Raw genomic sequence first — 17,246 nt, forward strand, 5'->3', positions numbered from 1 at the left:
AGGTATGACAGTTCCCTATTATAGCTCTGAGACAGATGAAGCAAAAACAGTCCCTCAGGCAGTCCCTCCAAAAACCAAAACACTGGAGGTATGTTCGACTTTTCTTTTTTTTCCCTCTCAATGGAGAAGATGTGAGTTGAGCTCTTTCAGTCTCACAAGTAGTGTGGGCTTATAAGAGTGGTTGATGCAGTTGAAATGAAATGGCTTTTCTTACCCATTACAGGTGGATATCCTTGGCTTTGAGTTTGCCTGGCACAGTGTAACATTCTAACTGGTTTCTGGAAGGTTTTTTGGACTGTATATTAAATCAGTGTCTCTAAAGGGAAATGAGGTCTGAGGCTTCCGACTATGGCATCTTACTGCCATCACTCCCAACTTACTACTTTGAAAAATTAAGGCTATCTAACAATGCAGATAAAGGCTTTTAAAAATATTAAGAAAAAAAGCAAAATTTGATTATTTATAGATTTTAACCATGGAGCATGTATCTATTATAAAGACTAAAAAGACATACAGAAAAGAAAGTCAGTTGTGTTACTGTGGTAACACAGGTGATGATATTTCTTTCCCTACAAATCTGTTTAATATTAATATTTGTACTGAATTAAGAACACAGTGCTTTTTTCACTATTAAATGTTTAGGACAAATGTATTTTAAAATCAGTGCTACTTACCTGGTATTTAATTGCTTCTTTATAATTTCTAAATTTACTGGTGGAAATGAAATTGAAGTATCAAACTTCTTTAGTGCTTGAGGTTTACTGCTGTAGGAAAGATCTAGGTCTCGTCCCTAAAAATATGAAAATTTGTATTGTTTTAAAAGGCTCATTAATCTTATAAATATTAATAGCACAAAAGCAGACTGGGTATTTCAATTTCTCACCAGATCTAAATTCCATGCCTTTGATGTTTTTAATAGTTACAATAAAATGTTTTTATAATTTTCGGTTTTAAGATACAGAACTTTAGGGGTGCCTGGTTGGCTCAGTTGGTTCAGCATCTGACTCTTGATTTTTGGCACAGGTCATGACATTGAGCCTTGCTTCAGACTCAGGGTGGTATCTGCTTAAGATTCTCTCCCTTTCCACACCCCCTCCCCCTTTACTCTCTCTCAAAAATAAAAACAAAACAAAAAACGAAATATATAATTTTAAAATTACATGCAAGAGGCAAATTACAAAATCTTTTCACAAAAACTTGCTTCTCAGTGTTTTTAAAGCTACTTTTGTTTATGATCTAATGTACTCTCAGAAAATTATGTTCTCCATCATAGAAGTATCCACCTAACTCTAGTCTAGTCAAAGAAAAGTAAATGAAAGTCTTCTGAAGGGTGTATAGGTAAAGCTTTTAGTTCTGTTTAAGCTACTATTATATGGGTTTTCTATTACTAGTCAAGGACCATATTCTAGTTAGTACATCTTATAATATTTCATATTATTGTCCTCCGGCTAATCGTAGTTTATCACTACCACCTTAGAATGCTGAAAGAGTTCTGAAGAATATGTTTTAGACACAGACATGCAAAGAAGTGGACCAGATAATTAGCTAAATCAGTGGTTTAACTATCCTTCTTATATTTTCCATAAGGCATCATCATTTCTCATATTAATTCTTTATTTTTAAAAATAGTTTATTTATTTATTTATTCATGAGAGGCACAGAGAGACAGAGACATAGGCAGAGGGAGAAGCAGGCTCCTCTTGGGGAGCCTGATGTGGGACTCGATCCCAGGACCCTGGGATCATGACCTGAGCCAAAGGCAGATGCTCAACCACTGAGCCACCCAGGTGCCCCTTTTATATTAATTCTTAACCAATTCTCCCATTCATCTCTAATCACACCTGCAAATCTTTAAACCAGCCAGGCTGTTTCAAATCTTATGTCTTTACATCCAGGTATCTGTTCTCAAATCCCTTACATTATACACATCTTTCTAAGACCCATCCAAATAGGACTGACTTCTGCAGAGGCTTTACCAAATCTCCCTATTCACCTATAAAACCTACCACTTACTTCTATGTGCCATCTCAGGACGCTGTACAAGGTTCTGTCAAAGAACCGCTGTCTCTCCCCTATAAAGATTGTACATAGTAGGGCCTATTATTCAGTGGCATAGTGGCAGAATGGTGATTCCAAAATGGTAAGTTTATGTCCTTACCTCCCAAACCTGTGAATTTTACCTTACATGTCAAAAGATGTGATTAAGGATTTGGAGAAGGGGCTTACCCTGGATTACCCAGATGAGTCCCAAATACAATACACATATCCTCATAAGAGAAGGAGAGGGAGTTCTGGGGCACAAAAAAAGAGATATGAAGATGGAGCAGAGAGAGGGGTAGCTATGTGCCAACAGCTACCACAAGCTAGAACAGTCAAGGAATAGATTATCCTCTAGAGCTTTTGGAAGGAGTATAGCCCTATTAACACCTGGATTTTGGGTTTCTGACCTTTTGAAGTGTGAGAAAATAAAGTTCTGTGTTTTAAACCACAATGTTTGTGGTTGTTACAATAGTCATATGAAACGAATACAGTAGCATGTGGTAGATTTTCAATAAAGAAACCAGTAAATGCACCCACAGTTAATAATAAAAAATGCAAATCAAATAGTCTGAGATTCCATTTTTTAGGTGCAACTAATCCTGCACCTAACCTGGCAAGACTGCAATGAAACATTCCCATAATATCAGTGGTATTACAGATTGATTTAAATTTTCTTTAGAAAGCAATATGGAAAAATGCAGTAATGCCATAGAAATGTTCATGTCCTTTATTTGTAATACCACTCTTGGCCATTATCCTAAGTATCCTTCAACATACATCTGAACAAGAGAGGAAAAAAAGGAAGGAAAAAAGGGCAAGCAAATATTTACCAATTCTTATTTATTTTAAGTTTTATTTAAGTAATCTCTACACCCAACAAGTGGCTCAAACTCACAATCTTGAGATCAGGAGTCAGATGCTCCGACTGAGCCAGCCAGGCACCCCATCTATTCTTATTAATAATGGAAAAAAAAAAATGGAAAAAAAATTCAGATTGTTAATAACCTAAAATGTTTGCCAACAGGAAGAATGGCTAAGAAATTATGATTCACTAACTCTAATAAATATTATACAGTTTAAAAAATTAGTCACTATTAAAACTATGTAATAGAAATAGGGGAAAATATTTATAACATGACAAGCAAAAAAAAAACAAACAAAAAACCAGAATTTGAAATTGTATGCATACTGTGGTTCTGAAACTACAGGCTAAGGCATCCCAATGAACTCAAAGGGATGCTATGAAATATTTTAAATATAAATATTTTAGGGAAATACATATTCATCATTTGTTGGACTACTAGTTTTAATTTGTTCACAGTTGCAACATTAGATCGTCCTAGAGTCCTCTGCTACAGTCTTATTAGTGAAGGTGGGTTCTTGGTGGATATGATAAAAAGGAAGTAGTGATTGAAAATCAATTTGGAAAGGAGGTGAGAAGGACAGTGAACAATTTGATTCCAAGGTCTGAGACGTCATGCAGTGCCCAAGAGGTGCATCACCATTACTAAATAATTGTGGTTATTAAAAAATGAAATTAAAAGACTTTTTTCTTCAACTTATCTGTGTTTTTTTCCAAAAGATACTAAGTTATCAGGACATAAATATTATTAAATTCTTTGACTCAAACTACTTAATAAATGGAATTGTTTGGTACTTCTTTTGGCCTGGGGAAGCACCAGGATAAAGTTACTGATACTGAGGGCTCCACGAATGGGAAGTCTGGGAACTTCTGATATATATATATACTATGACTACAATTAAATATTTAAAAAAGGAATTATGCAAACTTGAGCAGTCAGAGTAAAGACTGTGGCAGTTTTTTCTCAAAGTATTTTGTTTCATGTTGTTTTGCTATACTGATTTTACTGAAGAGGGGAGGGGGTCCCAAGTCTATTATTTTTACATGATAAAAATAGCCCTCTATATCATTGCTCTGGTCAGAAATTTCTAAATGTTGTTACAACCAAAGGCTTACCTTCACTTAACATTTTACTTTTAATAACATGGAAATCTTAATACCTTCTTACTTAAAAGAGCAAATAATCTTTCAAAGCATTCTTGTTAAACAGATTAAAATATGAAACATTTATATTTGTATACTATTATATAATTTATAAGTGCTCTGATTTAAATTATGATTTTAAACTTTATAGCCACCTACTCATGTAGGTAACATTGTCTTCCCATTTTATTGATGAGAAAAGTTTAGAAAATTAAAGAATTTGTTGTGCCTGGGTAGCAAAGTTGTTTCAACATCCGACTCTTGGTTTTATCTCAGGTAGTGATCTGAGTTGTGAGATCAAGTCCCATGTTGGGCTCCATTCTTAATGTGGAATCTGCTTGAGATTCTCTCCCTCTCCAACTCCGCACCCCCCCCCCCCACTTGGGCATGTGTGCTTGCTAAAATAAATAAATAAATCTTTTTAAAAAAGGGCTAAATAATTTGTGCAAAGTTGCACAAGTATTTATTGAGCACTCATAATATTAGGCACAGAGGGATAAAACACTGAACAGTTAATTATAACTCTTGACCTCATGGAGCATATATTTTAGTGGTACAGCCAGAACCCAAATCTAGGACTCCTGACCTCAACAACAGTATTATTTTTATTAGTTTCGTTTTAAATCTATTTATTTGTTTAAACACTTCACATTTACATACCTACCGTATGTTACAATTACTATAAAATTAAAAAAATATAGTCCCCTCAAGTGGCCTATAATATGTAGAAGATATTTATAATTTAGTAGGAAGAGAACATAATATATAAGGTATAATAAGTTGAATGGTAGCCTCACAAAAAACAAGTCTATGTCCTAACCTGTGAATATGACCTTATTTGGAAAAAGGGTCCTTCTGGTCGTAATTAAGTGGAATATCTAAAGATGAGAATATCCTGGCTTATCCAAGTGGGCCCTAAATCCAATGACAAATATTCTTAATATTCTTATAAAATAGAATAGAGGTATAGGAAAGGTGGCCATATAAAGAGGGAGATAGAGACAGGGGTTATATAGTCACAAAGCAAGGAACACCTGGAGTGACAGTTGGAAGGCAAGAAAGGATTCTCCCCTAGGGCCTTCAGAGGGAGCACAACCCTGCTAACACCTTGCTTTCAAACTTCTAGCCTCTACAACTGTAAGAGAATAAATGTCTCTTGTTTTAAGCCACCAAGTTTGTGATAATTTGTTACAGCAGCCACAGAAAATTAATATATATGGTATAAAAAATAACTACCTCTGTAATTTTAACTGCTTTCCTCATTTGCTGCTGTTCCCAAATATCTTGATTTTCATCTTCCTGACTTTCTTCACTTGTTTCTTCATTTCTGGGTTCTAGGAAAAAAAATTCATGAGTAGTCTGTATTTTTCCATTCTAATAGCATCAGCTAACATTTTTGAAGGGCTTACCATGCACTGGCTTAGCAGCTTTATATGTGTTAACTTATTCTTCACAGTAATTCTGGGAAGAAAGCACTACTAACAGCCTTTTCTTTCTTTTAATGAGGAAACTCCTATCAAGAGATTAAATAACTTGTCTGGAAAATGTGCTGAAGCTGGGACTTGAATCTGGGAACCTGTACTCATCAACAAACTGTCCCAATGAAAACACTGCAGTTTCATATACGGGGGGAAAAAACTTAGAAAAAAAATGAAACATTTGATAATCCTTATTAGGAATTATAAATTCTATCCTAGAATCTAAATATTGAAAATTAATTTCTGGGTTATGAAGAAACCAAAAGTCTCATTCTGAAAAAATATCATTCAAAATGATAAGAATTTTGATAAAACATGTAATTGTTTATAAATAACAAATGTGAAAATAGTCCTATTAGGCCTAAGGATTATTGGTAGAGGACATTTTTCATCAGAGCAGGGGAGAGCTTAATAAATAACATCTAAAATCCCTATAGATGCTTCCATGTTAAAAAAAATCTTTATAAAGGTGACAATGAAAGTTTTCAATATCAAAAATAAGACACTGTACAATTTTTTTAACCTACCAAAAAAGATCAAGGAGGTCAGATAATAATGTTATTACACATTATTTGGTAATAACATCTTAATAGATCTTTTAGAGACAATGATGTCATTTACCAAATTTGTATTAAATAAAAACCAACTTTTTTTTTTTTAAACCAACTTCTAACATCTTTTAAAGTATGAGATACATTATGTTTTTATGGAAAATTTTAACGTAATGTTATACTTGGGTGAAAAATCCCTCAATGTTTAAATATTGTAAATAAATTAAGTATGTACTTGTTTCTTCAGCCATTCTTTGTCTAAGGTTTTGAGGCTTTAGGGTAAATGGTATTCTCCTTTCATGGTCATCAGGCTCACTCTCAGGATCTTCATTACTATTTTTCTTCATCTCAGCAATGGTAGACGTATGTTTTACATCCAAAGAGATAAAGTCATTTTGGGCCCTGGCCAATTCACGTTTTCTGCGAGCTTCCTGAATAAAAGCTGAATCAGGGATATTTACTAAAAGAAACAAAGAGGAAGACAATGAAAAACAAACACCAACAGAAATACATATTCCTCGTATTTAAAGAAAATAAAAAGGCAGTGTCTTTTCAATTTTTTCCAATTCTGGTATTAATGTAACTGTAGAACTCAAAACCTCCATCAATAAGATTACTTTTAAAGAGATTTAATGTAAATTAGAAAATGAACCTAATTTAGAAGTATCAGAAAATATAACGATACGACTTCAATGTATCTTCTAGCTCTCTTATTCATCAGATGTTGTTGCTGAGTTTTTGTTGAAGACTATTTCTCATTTCTAAAAGCTCTCAGATTATGAGGGTTGGGAAGGGGGAGAGAGCTGAGCACAGAACTGCTTAGTCTGTGAGACCTGCAGAGGTTCGAATGATGGGGTACAGGCCAATCTGATGCACAAAGAATGCTGTATTATGCCCTTCCCCTCTCCTTGTGGTATCCAGGCATACAGGAAGTAAGAAAGAGACTAAAACCAGCACACAGCTAAATCAAGATCCTGTGGTGATTTCCACATGAATAAATGAGAAGTTAAAAAGTATAAAGAAAATAATCAGATTCATTTATCAGGTGAAAAATATTTAAATGATATCTTTTAATAGACCCATGTTTTAGTTTTTTTTTTTTTTTAAGATTTTATTTATTTGACAGAGCATGCATGCACACAAATGCAGGGGGAGCAGCAGGTTCTCTGCTGAGAAGGGAGTTTGATGCTGGCCTCCATCCCAGAACTCTGGGATCATGACCTAAGCCAAAGGCAGCTTAACCAACTGAGTCACCCAGGTGCTTCTAGGTTTTATTTTATAGCATATAAACAACATTAATGTGTATTATTCCAATTCAAAACAAGTTTCTTCATGTATGATCTAAGCTGAAATTTATCTTTACTTTCTGGAAAAACTTTCTAGTATTTAAGCAAAATACTAAGGTAAACAAAATGGTAAAGGAAATTTTCACTATTTCAAGCACTTCACAATGTTAATTAGGGATGTCAAACAACCAAGGCTCAAGTAAAATGTTCTAAACTTTACCACAAACTGTTCCAAATTCTTTGAAAAATAAACAAAACAAAAAAAAAGATGTCCTATGCTTGGAGATGTGGGAATGTTCCAACTTTTGGAAAAAGAGAATACAGAAATTACTGACCATTATGCTTGACATTGGTGCTAAGGAAAACAAGTTCTTAAATTATTAAACAGTAACAGGTGATGACTAAAAATCAACATATGTTCACTAAGAACAAGAAATATCAGGGACGCCTTGGTGGCTCAAATGGCTAAATGTCCAACTCTTGTTTTTGGCTCAGGTCATGATCTCAGGGTTCTGGGATTGAGCCTGTGTGGGGCTCTGTGCTCAGTGCGGAGTCTACTTGAGATTCTCTTCTTTTCCCTCTCCCTGTCGCCATACCAGTGTGTGTGCATGAAATCTTAAAAAAAAAAAAAAGGAAGAAGGAATATTAAATCAAGTGATTTACTTTTTATGGACTAGTACTAATTTATAGATTAGTATCAGGGAAATGATGCAGATCAGGTGTTTCTTCATTTTTCCAAAGCATTTAACAGTTGCATGTTTTCATTGTGAATTACATAGTGTGGGGAAAATCACATAGTGCACTTGATTTTTAACTGGTTGAATAATTACCCCCCCCCCCCCGCCCCAAATATGTTGATTATGAAGCACTGCAGGGATCTGCTAGAAGGCTCCATAGTTTGTGTTCCTGGTTTAATGATCTTAATGTGATGTGGACTAAGATAAAAAGACATGTCTTTAAAGCTGGGAGGAACAGCTAAATATAACCTAGACTAAAGACTCAAACCTTCACAACAGGTTACATGAGCATTTCTTGACTCCTCATTACACATTAGAGTCACTTAGGAAGCTTGATAATCTACTGGTTATCCCAAGCTCCCCATCCCAGAGATTCAGCTTCAGTTGATCTGAGGTGGGGCTGAGCAGCACTATGTTTTAATAGCCCTCTAGGAAATTTTAATGTAAAACCAGGGTTAAGATGATACACTTATGTTCAAATACTCAAGTGTATGAATACAAAAGCAGAAATACTGGAAGTGATTCATCTGCAAATGACTTGGTGGGGCTTAATAAATCATAGGCAATGGACTCACTAGTAAAATACTAATAATAAATAAAACTAATCCTCTCTCAAGCTACAATAAAGAAGGAAAAGTTCAAGAGAAGAGTTATTATCCTGTCCTGTCTATACCCAACACCTAGCCCAAAGCAGATGCTCGCCACATGTGGAATGAATAAAGTTACCATATTGCTTTACAATAAAAACATGCAGATTTATAAGTTAAATAATTTTCACATACATCATCTTATTTAAGGAATACAGGTTAATATCATGCCCCATGTGTAACATGCAGTATCTGCAACATCTCAAAAGAGATATTTTCCACTCTTGGATCATTCTAATAGTTCCACTGTTTGAACAAAAACTAACTGCATTCCTGGGTCCACAAACAAATCCACAGACTTCTTGCATTCCTTCATCTTTTCTTCTCCAGAAGAAAAAAAGTTTTTCACAGGAAAAAATTTTCAACTTTCAGTGTTTCTAAAACACTGAAACACTGAGGAGGGATAATTCTTCACTGTGAACTCTCCTGTACTCTGTGAGACATTTATCATTTCTTGCCTCCAGAGCACTACATGCCTGTAACACCTCTGTCACATGATAATTAAAAACTATCCCATAGATGAGCACTGGGTGTTATGCTATATGTGGGCAAATTGAACTCCAATTAAAAAAAAAACAAAACTATCCCATACATCTGTAAACACTGTCCTCTCTCCTTGCATGTGTAATCCTGCCAACACTTTACAACTACTGGCTTACACTTTCTAATCCATCAGTTTCTATAGCAGCATTGTACAATACAGTACACACTGGCCATATGAGACCATTTAAAAATTCAAAATCCAGTTCCTTAGTTGCATCAGCCACATTTCAAGAGCTTTATAGCCACATGTGGCTAGTGGCTAATATACCAGACAATGAAAATATAAAAATTTTATTATCATCATAGAAAATTCTTTTTTTTTAAAAGATTTATTTATTTACTTATTTATGATAGACATAGAGAGAGAGAGAGAGACAGAGATACAGGAGGAGGGAGAAGCAGGCTCCATGCCGGGAGCCCGACATGGAACTCGATCCCGGGACTCCAGGATTGCGCCCTGGGCCAAAGGCAGGCATTAAACCACTGAGCCACCCAGGGATCCCCTCATCATAGAAAATTCTAATGGACAGCACCATATGTAGAGTCTAGACAAAGCATCATTTATCTATGAAGCTTCAATTCTTTTTTTTTTTTTTTTAAGATTTTATTTATTCATGAGGGACAGAGAGAGAGAGGCAGAGACACAGGCAGAGGGAGAAGCAGACTCCATGAAGGGAGCCCGATGTGGGACTTGATCCCGGGTCTCCAGGATCAGGCCCTGGGCTGAAGGTGGCGCAAAACCGCTGAGCCACCCAGGCTGCCCCGAGGCTTCAATTCTTAATACTGGTTTCATCACTAAGTACTTCTACTTCTGTAACTTGTGAAGTTGTGTAAGAAAAAAAAAAAATTACAAGAGTTACTGGTTCTTGTTTTTAATAAGTTAATAAAACACATGATAAGTCTTTAAAAATGTATTTAAACAATTGTATCTCAAGTTAATTTGTTTCTTTTATAAAGCTACATATTTTTATTTTCTCAGAAGGGGGCTCAGACTTAGTAAGACTGTCAAGGGTCCACAGCACAAGTTCTAGATCCCTGAGACTAAATAATAGGCCAGAGAAATATTTTCAGCTTTGTGAGCCATAATGTATGTTACAATTTCTAAACTGTCACTGTAGTGCAAAAGCAGCCACAGACAACATGTAACTAATGAGTCTTTTAATAAGGATTTACTTGCAAAAGCAAGTGATGGGTCATATTTGGCTTACAAGTGGCAATTTGCCTGAATTTGCCTGAACTGGACTGATCTTTCTAAAAAACAAAAATGGTCATGCCATTTATTTGCATAAAATTTTCAGTAGTTCTCCCAAACTCTGTATTATCTGACTCCAATTTGTCTGCTTTTTATTGTTGTTATTCCTGTTTCTTAAACTCCAACCAAATCTTTTCATTTTAACATCTGTTTTTAGTTCTCTGCACATGCTATGTTATCTCCCCTAGAGTTTTTTACATTTGCTATATCCTGTACCCAAAACATCTTCACTAACAATTCTTACCATCCTTCAGATATTGGCATCAATCACCCAGTGTAGCACAGTGGTTAAGAACACAGGTTCTAGAGCAGATTGCCTGGGTTTGAATTCTAGCTCTGCCTCTTACAAGCTGTCTGACTTTGGGCATGTCATGTAATGGAAAAGAGCAATAGATTTTGGCACTCTGACAATTTTGGTAATGATTTACTTGCCCCATACTTCACTATAGCTGTGTTACCAAAAATAATAATCACTGGTATAGAAGATACTGATACTAGAAATAAAGTTTATCAAAATTACAAAATTTACTAACCTATTGATGAAAATTCTTCTTCCAGAGAGCTAGAGCTGTTGGATGATGAATTCTGATCATCTTTACTTTCTGAGGAATGATGTGTTTCACCCTCTTCATCTGTTAAAAGATCAACCATTCTGGATTATAACAGGACATTTTTTGAAATATAACAAGAAAGAGTCAAAAGATATTGGAATCAGTAATGGAAATTCTACACAACACATAGCATTGTACACGTACAGTGTTTTAATTTTTCTCCATGTATGTGAGGTGTATATACAGATCTTTCTCCATTTCCCTTCTTTCTGAAATCAATGGATGACCTAATAAATGCATATATTTACCCTATTTATATGATCTACTTATCTAATAAAATATTCTCTTAGAAGATGCAATGATAATGGAAGGAAACAGAGAAAAAAGATGATGACAAAAAGTGAAGGAAGATTTAAAACAAAAAAGAAAAATAATGGTAGTGAACAAGTTCAAAAACAAAAAATCCTGATGTATACTTCCTATACGCTAGGCACACTTAAATCTGTTTTACAAGGTCTATGTCATACAATTACAGAATTTCACAATTATATAAAGTAAGTACTATTATTGACGAGGACATTAGGAATTGGAGAGGCTAAATAACATGTCCAGTGTCACAAAGTTATTCAGTGGAGAAGCAGGGTTTTCAATCTAATTTTATTTAATTCTGGAATTTAGATTCTCTTTATGTCCTATTTCAATGACTGGTGGCAAGTAGTACCTGTAACGAGCACTGTGGTCAAATCACAGATCTCTGTTTCTACTAAGTGATTTTGGGAAGGACAGTCTGTCCAGTAATCTATTAAGCAAAGATAACACCCATAAGGGTATTGTGAGGGCTGAATAAAATGTGAAAGAATCATAGTATTATTGACAAAAAGGACTGGTTAATTTATAATTATTTTGTATTTTTTATGAACAACTTTAAAGCTTAAGATTACATAAATAGTACTCTTTATCTTCAAAATATACCTTAATTAACAGACCTATATAGAATTTAAAAAATCTAAAGATCAAAACTTAGAAGACAAAGGAATGTAACTACTGATTACATTTTTCTTTGCTACTATTTAACAACTCCTACCTGTTCTCAAAATGGATTAACACTAGAGGGGTGGTTCTCGAGAGCATGGTCCATCAACCCCTGGAAGTCTGTAGGACCCTTTCTGAGGGTCTGTGAGTTCAAAACTACTATGAAAGTATTGAAAGTATGAAACACAGTATTATCGTGTTATTTGCCCTTTTTAGTCTGTTGCTATTTATACAATGAAGCAAAAACAGTGGTGGGTAAAACTCCTGGCTTCTTAATACGAATCAAGACAGTGACAGCAATCTGTAGTGGCGGCCATTGTATTCTTGCCAAGAAAACAAACAGGTAAACTTACCATCCTTAATAGAGCAACAAAAAGTTATTAAATTTATTAAATCTTGACCTTTGAGGACACATCTTTTAAATAGTCTATGGACCAAAACAGAAGTGTGTATTAAGCACTCTGGGGGGCATACTGAAACATAATGGTTGCCTCACTGAAAAGTGTCTGTATGAGTTGCACGTTGAACTAGCCACTGTCTTCAAGAAGCAACAGTTTTATTTGAAAGAATGAGTGACAAACTCTAGTTATTCCTACATGTCTACCTGACACATTTTCTCAAAAATGGCAAAGATGTGCCTATCACTTCAAGAATTAGAGATTTCAAGTGAAAACTCAAATTTTGGAAAACTTATATGCTACACAGTGAACTTAATATCTTTCCATCACTTAATGACTGATGATTATGAGAAGGAACACAGTAACATTAACAGATTCTTTTGGATATTATATAAAATGTACCAGCATTTGCAAACCCAGTGAACCAAGAGTTTCCAACAGTCAATGCAAGATTTTACCAATTGTGCATGGGTAAAAGGTTCATTGAAAATGCAAAACAGACCAATGGATTTTCACGTAATGGAGTATAAAATAACTGACAAGTATGATTTCAGCTGCCATGTTGCAAACTGACCTTCAAGAAACTATTTTTTGTTGATTTTTTTAAAATATCAAAACAGAACACCCTGTCATCTAAAAAGGCTATTAAGTATTCCTATTACACCACAAACCTGTGGTTTTCTTTTCATATATCAAATGAAACATCACAACAGATTGAATGCAGAAGCACCTTTGAGAAGTCGGCTGTATTATTCGTTGAAGCCAGACATTAAAGACTTGTAAATTGAAACAATGTCATTCTATTTTCTGGAAGAGGGATCCCTGGGTGGCGCAGTGGTTTAGCGCCTGCCTTTGGTCCAGGGCGCGATCCTGGAGACCCGGGATCGAGTCCCACGTTGGGCTCCGGGTGCATGGAGCCTGCTTCTCCCTCTGCCTGTGTCTCTGCCTCTCTCTCTCTCTCTGTGACTATCACCAAAAAAAAAAAAAAAAATTATTTTCTGGAAGAGTGTTCCCCCTCAAAAATGTTACCTATCCATACAGGTAATGGTTTAATTTAGAAAACGTGAATAAAAATTTATCTTAATCTCTAACATGGTAAATATCAATAGATATAATCTACAGAAACAAAAGCTCTTTGGGATAGTCTCATAAAGGGGATATTAAGACCAAAAAGTTTTGAGAACCACTGTTTTAGATGCAAGCAAAAAGGCAACTCCTGGCCTCAATTCTCCCAATTAAAGTTTGACCAGGTGACTTCCATAGAGTAGAAAAATACAAAAGGTCTTCAAAGCTTTAGACAAACAGAAGGTCGTAATTAAAGAAATCACCAAAATCACTTGTACTAAAAATAGTGGTGGAGAAAAATTCTACCTCAATACTAACGGAAAACTGCATTTTTATTAAGCTCCAATTCAAAACGGAACAACTGTCAACTTTATGTTGCTTAAATTCTGTATTTAAAAACGAAAGGGTACTTCAAACCACATTGTATCCATTATGCTACTCAGTGACGTAGCATGTTATTTTTTTAAAAGATGTTATTTATTTATTTAAGAGAGACACACAGAGGCAGAGACACAGGCAGAGAGAGGCGCAGGCTCCACGCAGGGAGCCCGACGTGGGACTCGATCCCAGGACCCCGGGATCAGGCCCTGAGCCGAAGGCAGACGCTCAACCGCCGAGCCACCCAGGTGCCCCTAGAGCGTTATTCTTATTTCCCTTCTTGCAAATAACTGATGAAAAACAAAACAAGCACAAGAAAATGTTCCAAGTGTCTGTTACCTATATTCTTCTAATGGACTATTCTGGTTAAAGTGTTTTCTGGAAAAATAATTGAGGATGTTTCCAAAAGTACCTAACACTTTCCCCTACCTCAAAGTAGTATGGAAAAAAATTTTTTTTTTTTACTTCTGTGACGATTTAGGCTCTTCACAAACAGCAAATACTGCACTTACAACTGCAACCGGTGGGAGTTCACCCGATGGTGCAAACGCAGAGGAGCCACAAACCACGCAGGGTTCCTTCCAGTCCCCCGCCCCACCCCCACGCCGCCCAACGCGGAGATGCGGGCAGCGGGCGAGTGGGCACCGGAAGGCCGGCAGCCGTGCTCACAGCCGCGGCCACCGCGGTCCGCAGCGCGTCCAGGACCCTCCCCTCCCCAGAACCCCGCGGGCCTCGTCCCTCCCTCCCCACCTCCGTCACTTCCGGCGCCCCTCCGCCCCGCTCCCCTGCCTCACCTGGGACGCCCGAGCCGCCCTCCGCGCGCGGAGCCGCCCCCGCGGCGCGCCGGGAACTCGCCCACACCCGGCCCCGGCCCCGGCTCCGAGGGCCGCGGCCCCGAACATGCCGGTCCGCCGCTTCCACACGGCCACCTCCCGGGGGTGGCCCTTCCTCCCTAAGGCCCGGCGCCCCGGGTTCAGCAGACGGCTCCTCGGTGCTGTCGCTGTCACTAGACTGGGGTCGGCGCTGCCGGAAAGTCCTCTTCGGCCTGTGAGCCATGGCCGAGGCCCGAGCCCGACGCGCGCCTGCGCCCCCGCGTGCGGCGTCCAAGGCGGCGCGCGCTCCCGCCGCCGTGTGCGCGCCCCCTTCGCCCTGCGCATGCGTGCTCTGTCCCTCTCGCTCCGGGCTCGGGAGTGGTTTCCGGGGCGGCGGCCTGGAGATGCAAGGCCTGGAGAGTCCGGCCGCCTCCCGGAGCTGGGCGCCGCGGAGAGCATCACTCACCGGTGCTCCTTGGGCAAACTCTAAGATTCAGGCACTACACCTACCTCCTGGACTGGAACCCCGTTCGCTGCCTTCCGCTTTATTGAAGAGAGTAAAGTTCTCCCCAACCAAGCATTAAAAGAAACACACCAGAATAGTGTGTGTGTGTGTGTGTTTGGGGAGATTGCTTCTGAAAGCTAAACAGCAAAATCTGCACATAAATGATAGAGAAGTAAGCAAAAAATCAAGATTGCTCTCAGGGGGCAAGGTTTCAACAGAGCCTGGTTGAATGCTTTGGCTCATGGGGGGGGATGTATCAGAGAAAAGGGGCTGTTGTTTAGAAAGGTGTGCGGCACTAAGAAGGACGGCAGACCCCGCGGGAAGCTTGGACGGGATCCATTCACGCTGTTGAGAGAGAGGAAGCCTTGATGGGGGCCTGGGGGTAAAGCCCATTCTTCCTTGGACGCCTCTGACCACATCCATCTGACGCAAATAACCATTGGGTTCCTTTAAATTCTCTCGCAGGGTTTGGCCTCCATGCTCCACAGAGTTTTAGTTCGTGCTTTAAAGTTCAGGAAGGCTTTCCAAGAGGTTTGTAGGAAGGATTGTTTTAAGAGAACGTTCCCGAGGCTCCCCTCCCTCTATATGTAGCTGCCTCTATATGTATTGCTCGGTGATGTCATGCTGGTAGTTTGGAATCAGCCATGGTGGGAATATACATACCACGGAAACTTACAGACCTCAAATAAATAACCCCTGCATCCACACAGTGCCCGTGTCGTCTTCTCTCTCCGCTTCTTACAAAGAGACACGATTCTCTATCCATTCTCAATGTACAATAGTGTATACACCCACGTGTAAAAACTCCTGCAGCATCTAAAGTTTTGTTGTCAGGATGAGAGAATAAATACCTCCGAACTCAACAATTCTCCTGGAAATCAGACTGTTTCCAATGTCTTGATTTCAACAAAAATAGAGGAGCAACTCCAGCTTTCAGTCGACCACTCAAAATAATTTTTGATTATGAATCACTGATTTTTGCACAGAGTTCAGACAGAGTGGAGCTTGTTACCCAGGATTTGGGTTTGTGCTAGATTTTTTCTTTTTCAAGTTTTTTTTTTTATTTTTATTTATTTATGATAGTCACACACACACAGAGAGAGAGAGAGAGGGGCAGAGACACAGGCAGAGGGAGAAGCAAGCTCCATGCACCGGGAGCCCGATGTGGGATTCGATCCCGGGTCTCCAGGATCATTCCCTGGGCCAAAGGCAGGTGCTAAACCACTGCACCACCCAGGGATCCCCTCGTTTCAAGTTTTTATTTAAATTTCAGTTAGTTGACATACAGTCTAATATTAGTTTCAGGTGTAGAACTTAGTGATTGAATACTTCCATAAAACAGTGCTCATCACCTATTTCGCCCATTCCCCACCCACCTCCCCTCTGGTAACCATCAATTTGCTCTCTGTAGTTAAGAGTCTGTTTCTTGGTTTGTCTCCTTTAATACCCCCTATGTTCTTTTTTCTTAAATTCCACTTGTGAGTGAAATCATATGGTATTTGTCTTTCTCAGACTATTTTGCTTTGTGCTAGGAGGTTTTTAAGGAGAGCTAAGGGAAGCAGGGCCAGATTTAGATTGCGTCATGTCAGGAAGTTGGGTTCCTTAATAATTTGGTTCAAGAAGTGGGAGAAACAGATTTCCCCCTGCCCTCAGTGTGCACTTTCTCTCTCAAATAAATAAATAGATCTTTTAAAAAGTGACAATATGTGCAATACACCAGAAATTACATCCTTGGCAACTGTCAAAATTTATGATACACACATAAATATATACCTAAAAATGTTCTGAGATAATGGATTTTTGAAACTTCTGAGGGAATATGCCAGCAAAAAAGTATGAAGTTCACCATCACAGATAACTATACCACTTCTAGCTTCTTTCTACTGACTGTTGAAACCCCAGTTGCTCAAAAAACAACAACAAAAAAACCCCACTTCTTGCCTGGGAAGTCTCATAAGGATTGTAT

At 37.9% G+C, this 17,246-nt stretch overlaps 1 protein-coding gene across 19 annotated transcripts in view; it reads right to left on the bottom strand.

The window, feature by feature from the left end:
* The window catches only part of GCFC2 (GC-rich sequence DNA-binding factor 2), a 47,528-nt gene extending 32,422 nt beyond the window's left edge, over positions 1-15,106 (bottom strand). For 12 of the 19 annotated variants that reach the window (XR_005987853.1, XR_005987851.1, XR_005987856.1 and 9 more), the window contains exons 1-5: positions 14,758-15,103; positions 11,073-11,171; positions 6,310-6,534; positions 5,282-5,379; positions 675-790 (exon numbers count right to left, since the gene is read on the bottom strand). Coding sequence is in view for 11 of the 19 variants with exons in the window: in XM_041755521.1 (XP_041611455.1) it covers positions 675-790; positions 5,282-5,379; positions 6,310-6,534; positions 11,073-11,171; positions 14,758-15,019 (800 nt within the window). In the remaining 8 variants the exon portion in view is untranslated. Of the gene's footprint in view, positions 1-674; positions 791-5,281; positions 5,380-6,309; positions 6,535-11,072; positions 11,172-14,475; positions 14,658-14,757 lie in introns of those variants that run through there. The other 7 variants (XR_005987854.1, XM_041755528.1, XM_041755522.1 and 4 more) reach the window with 5 other exon arrangements.
* Positions 15,107-17,246: the final 2,140 nt, after the last annotated feature.

The sequence above is a fragment of the Vulpes lagopus genome, chromosome 5 (assembly GCF_018345385.1).
Source record: "Vulpes lagopus strain Blue_001 chromosome 5, ASM1834538v1, whole genome shotgun sequence".
Classification (NCBI taxonomy): Eukaryota; Metazoa; Chordata; class Mammalia; order Carnivora; family Canidae; genus Vulpes; species Vulpes lagopus.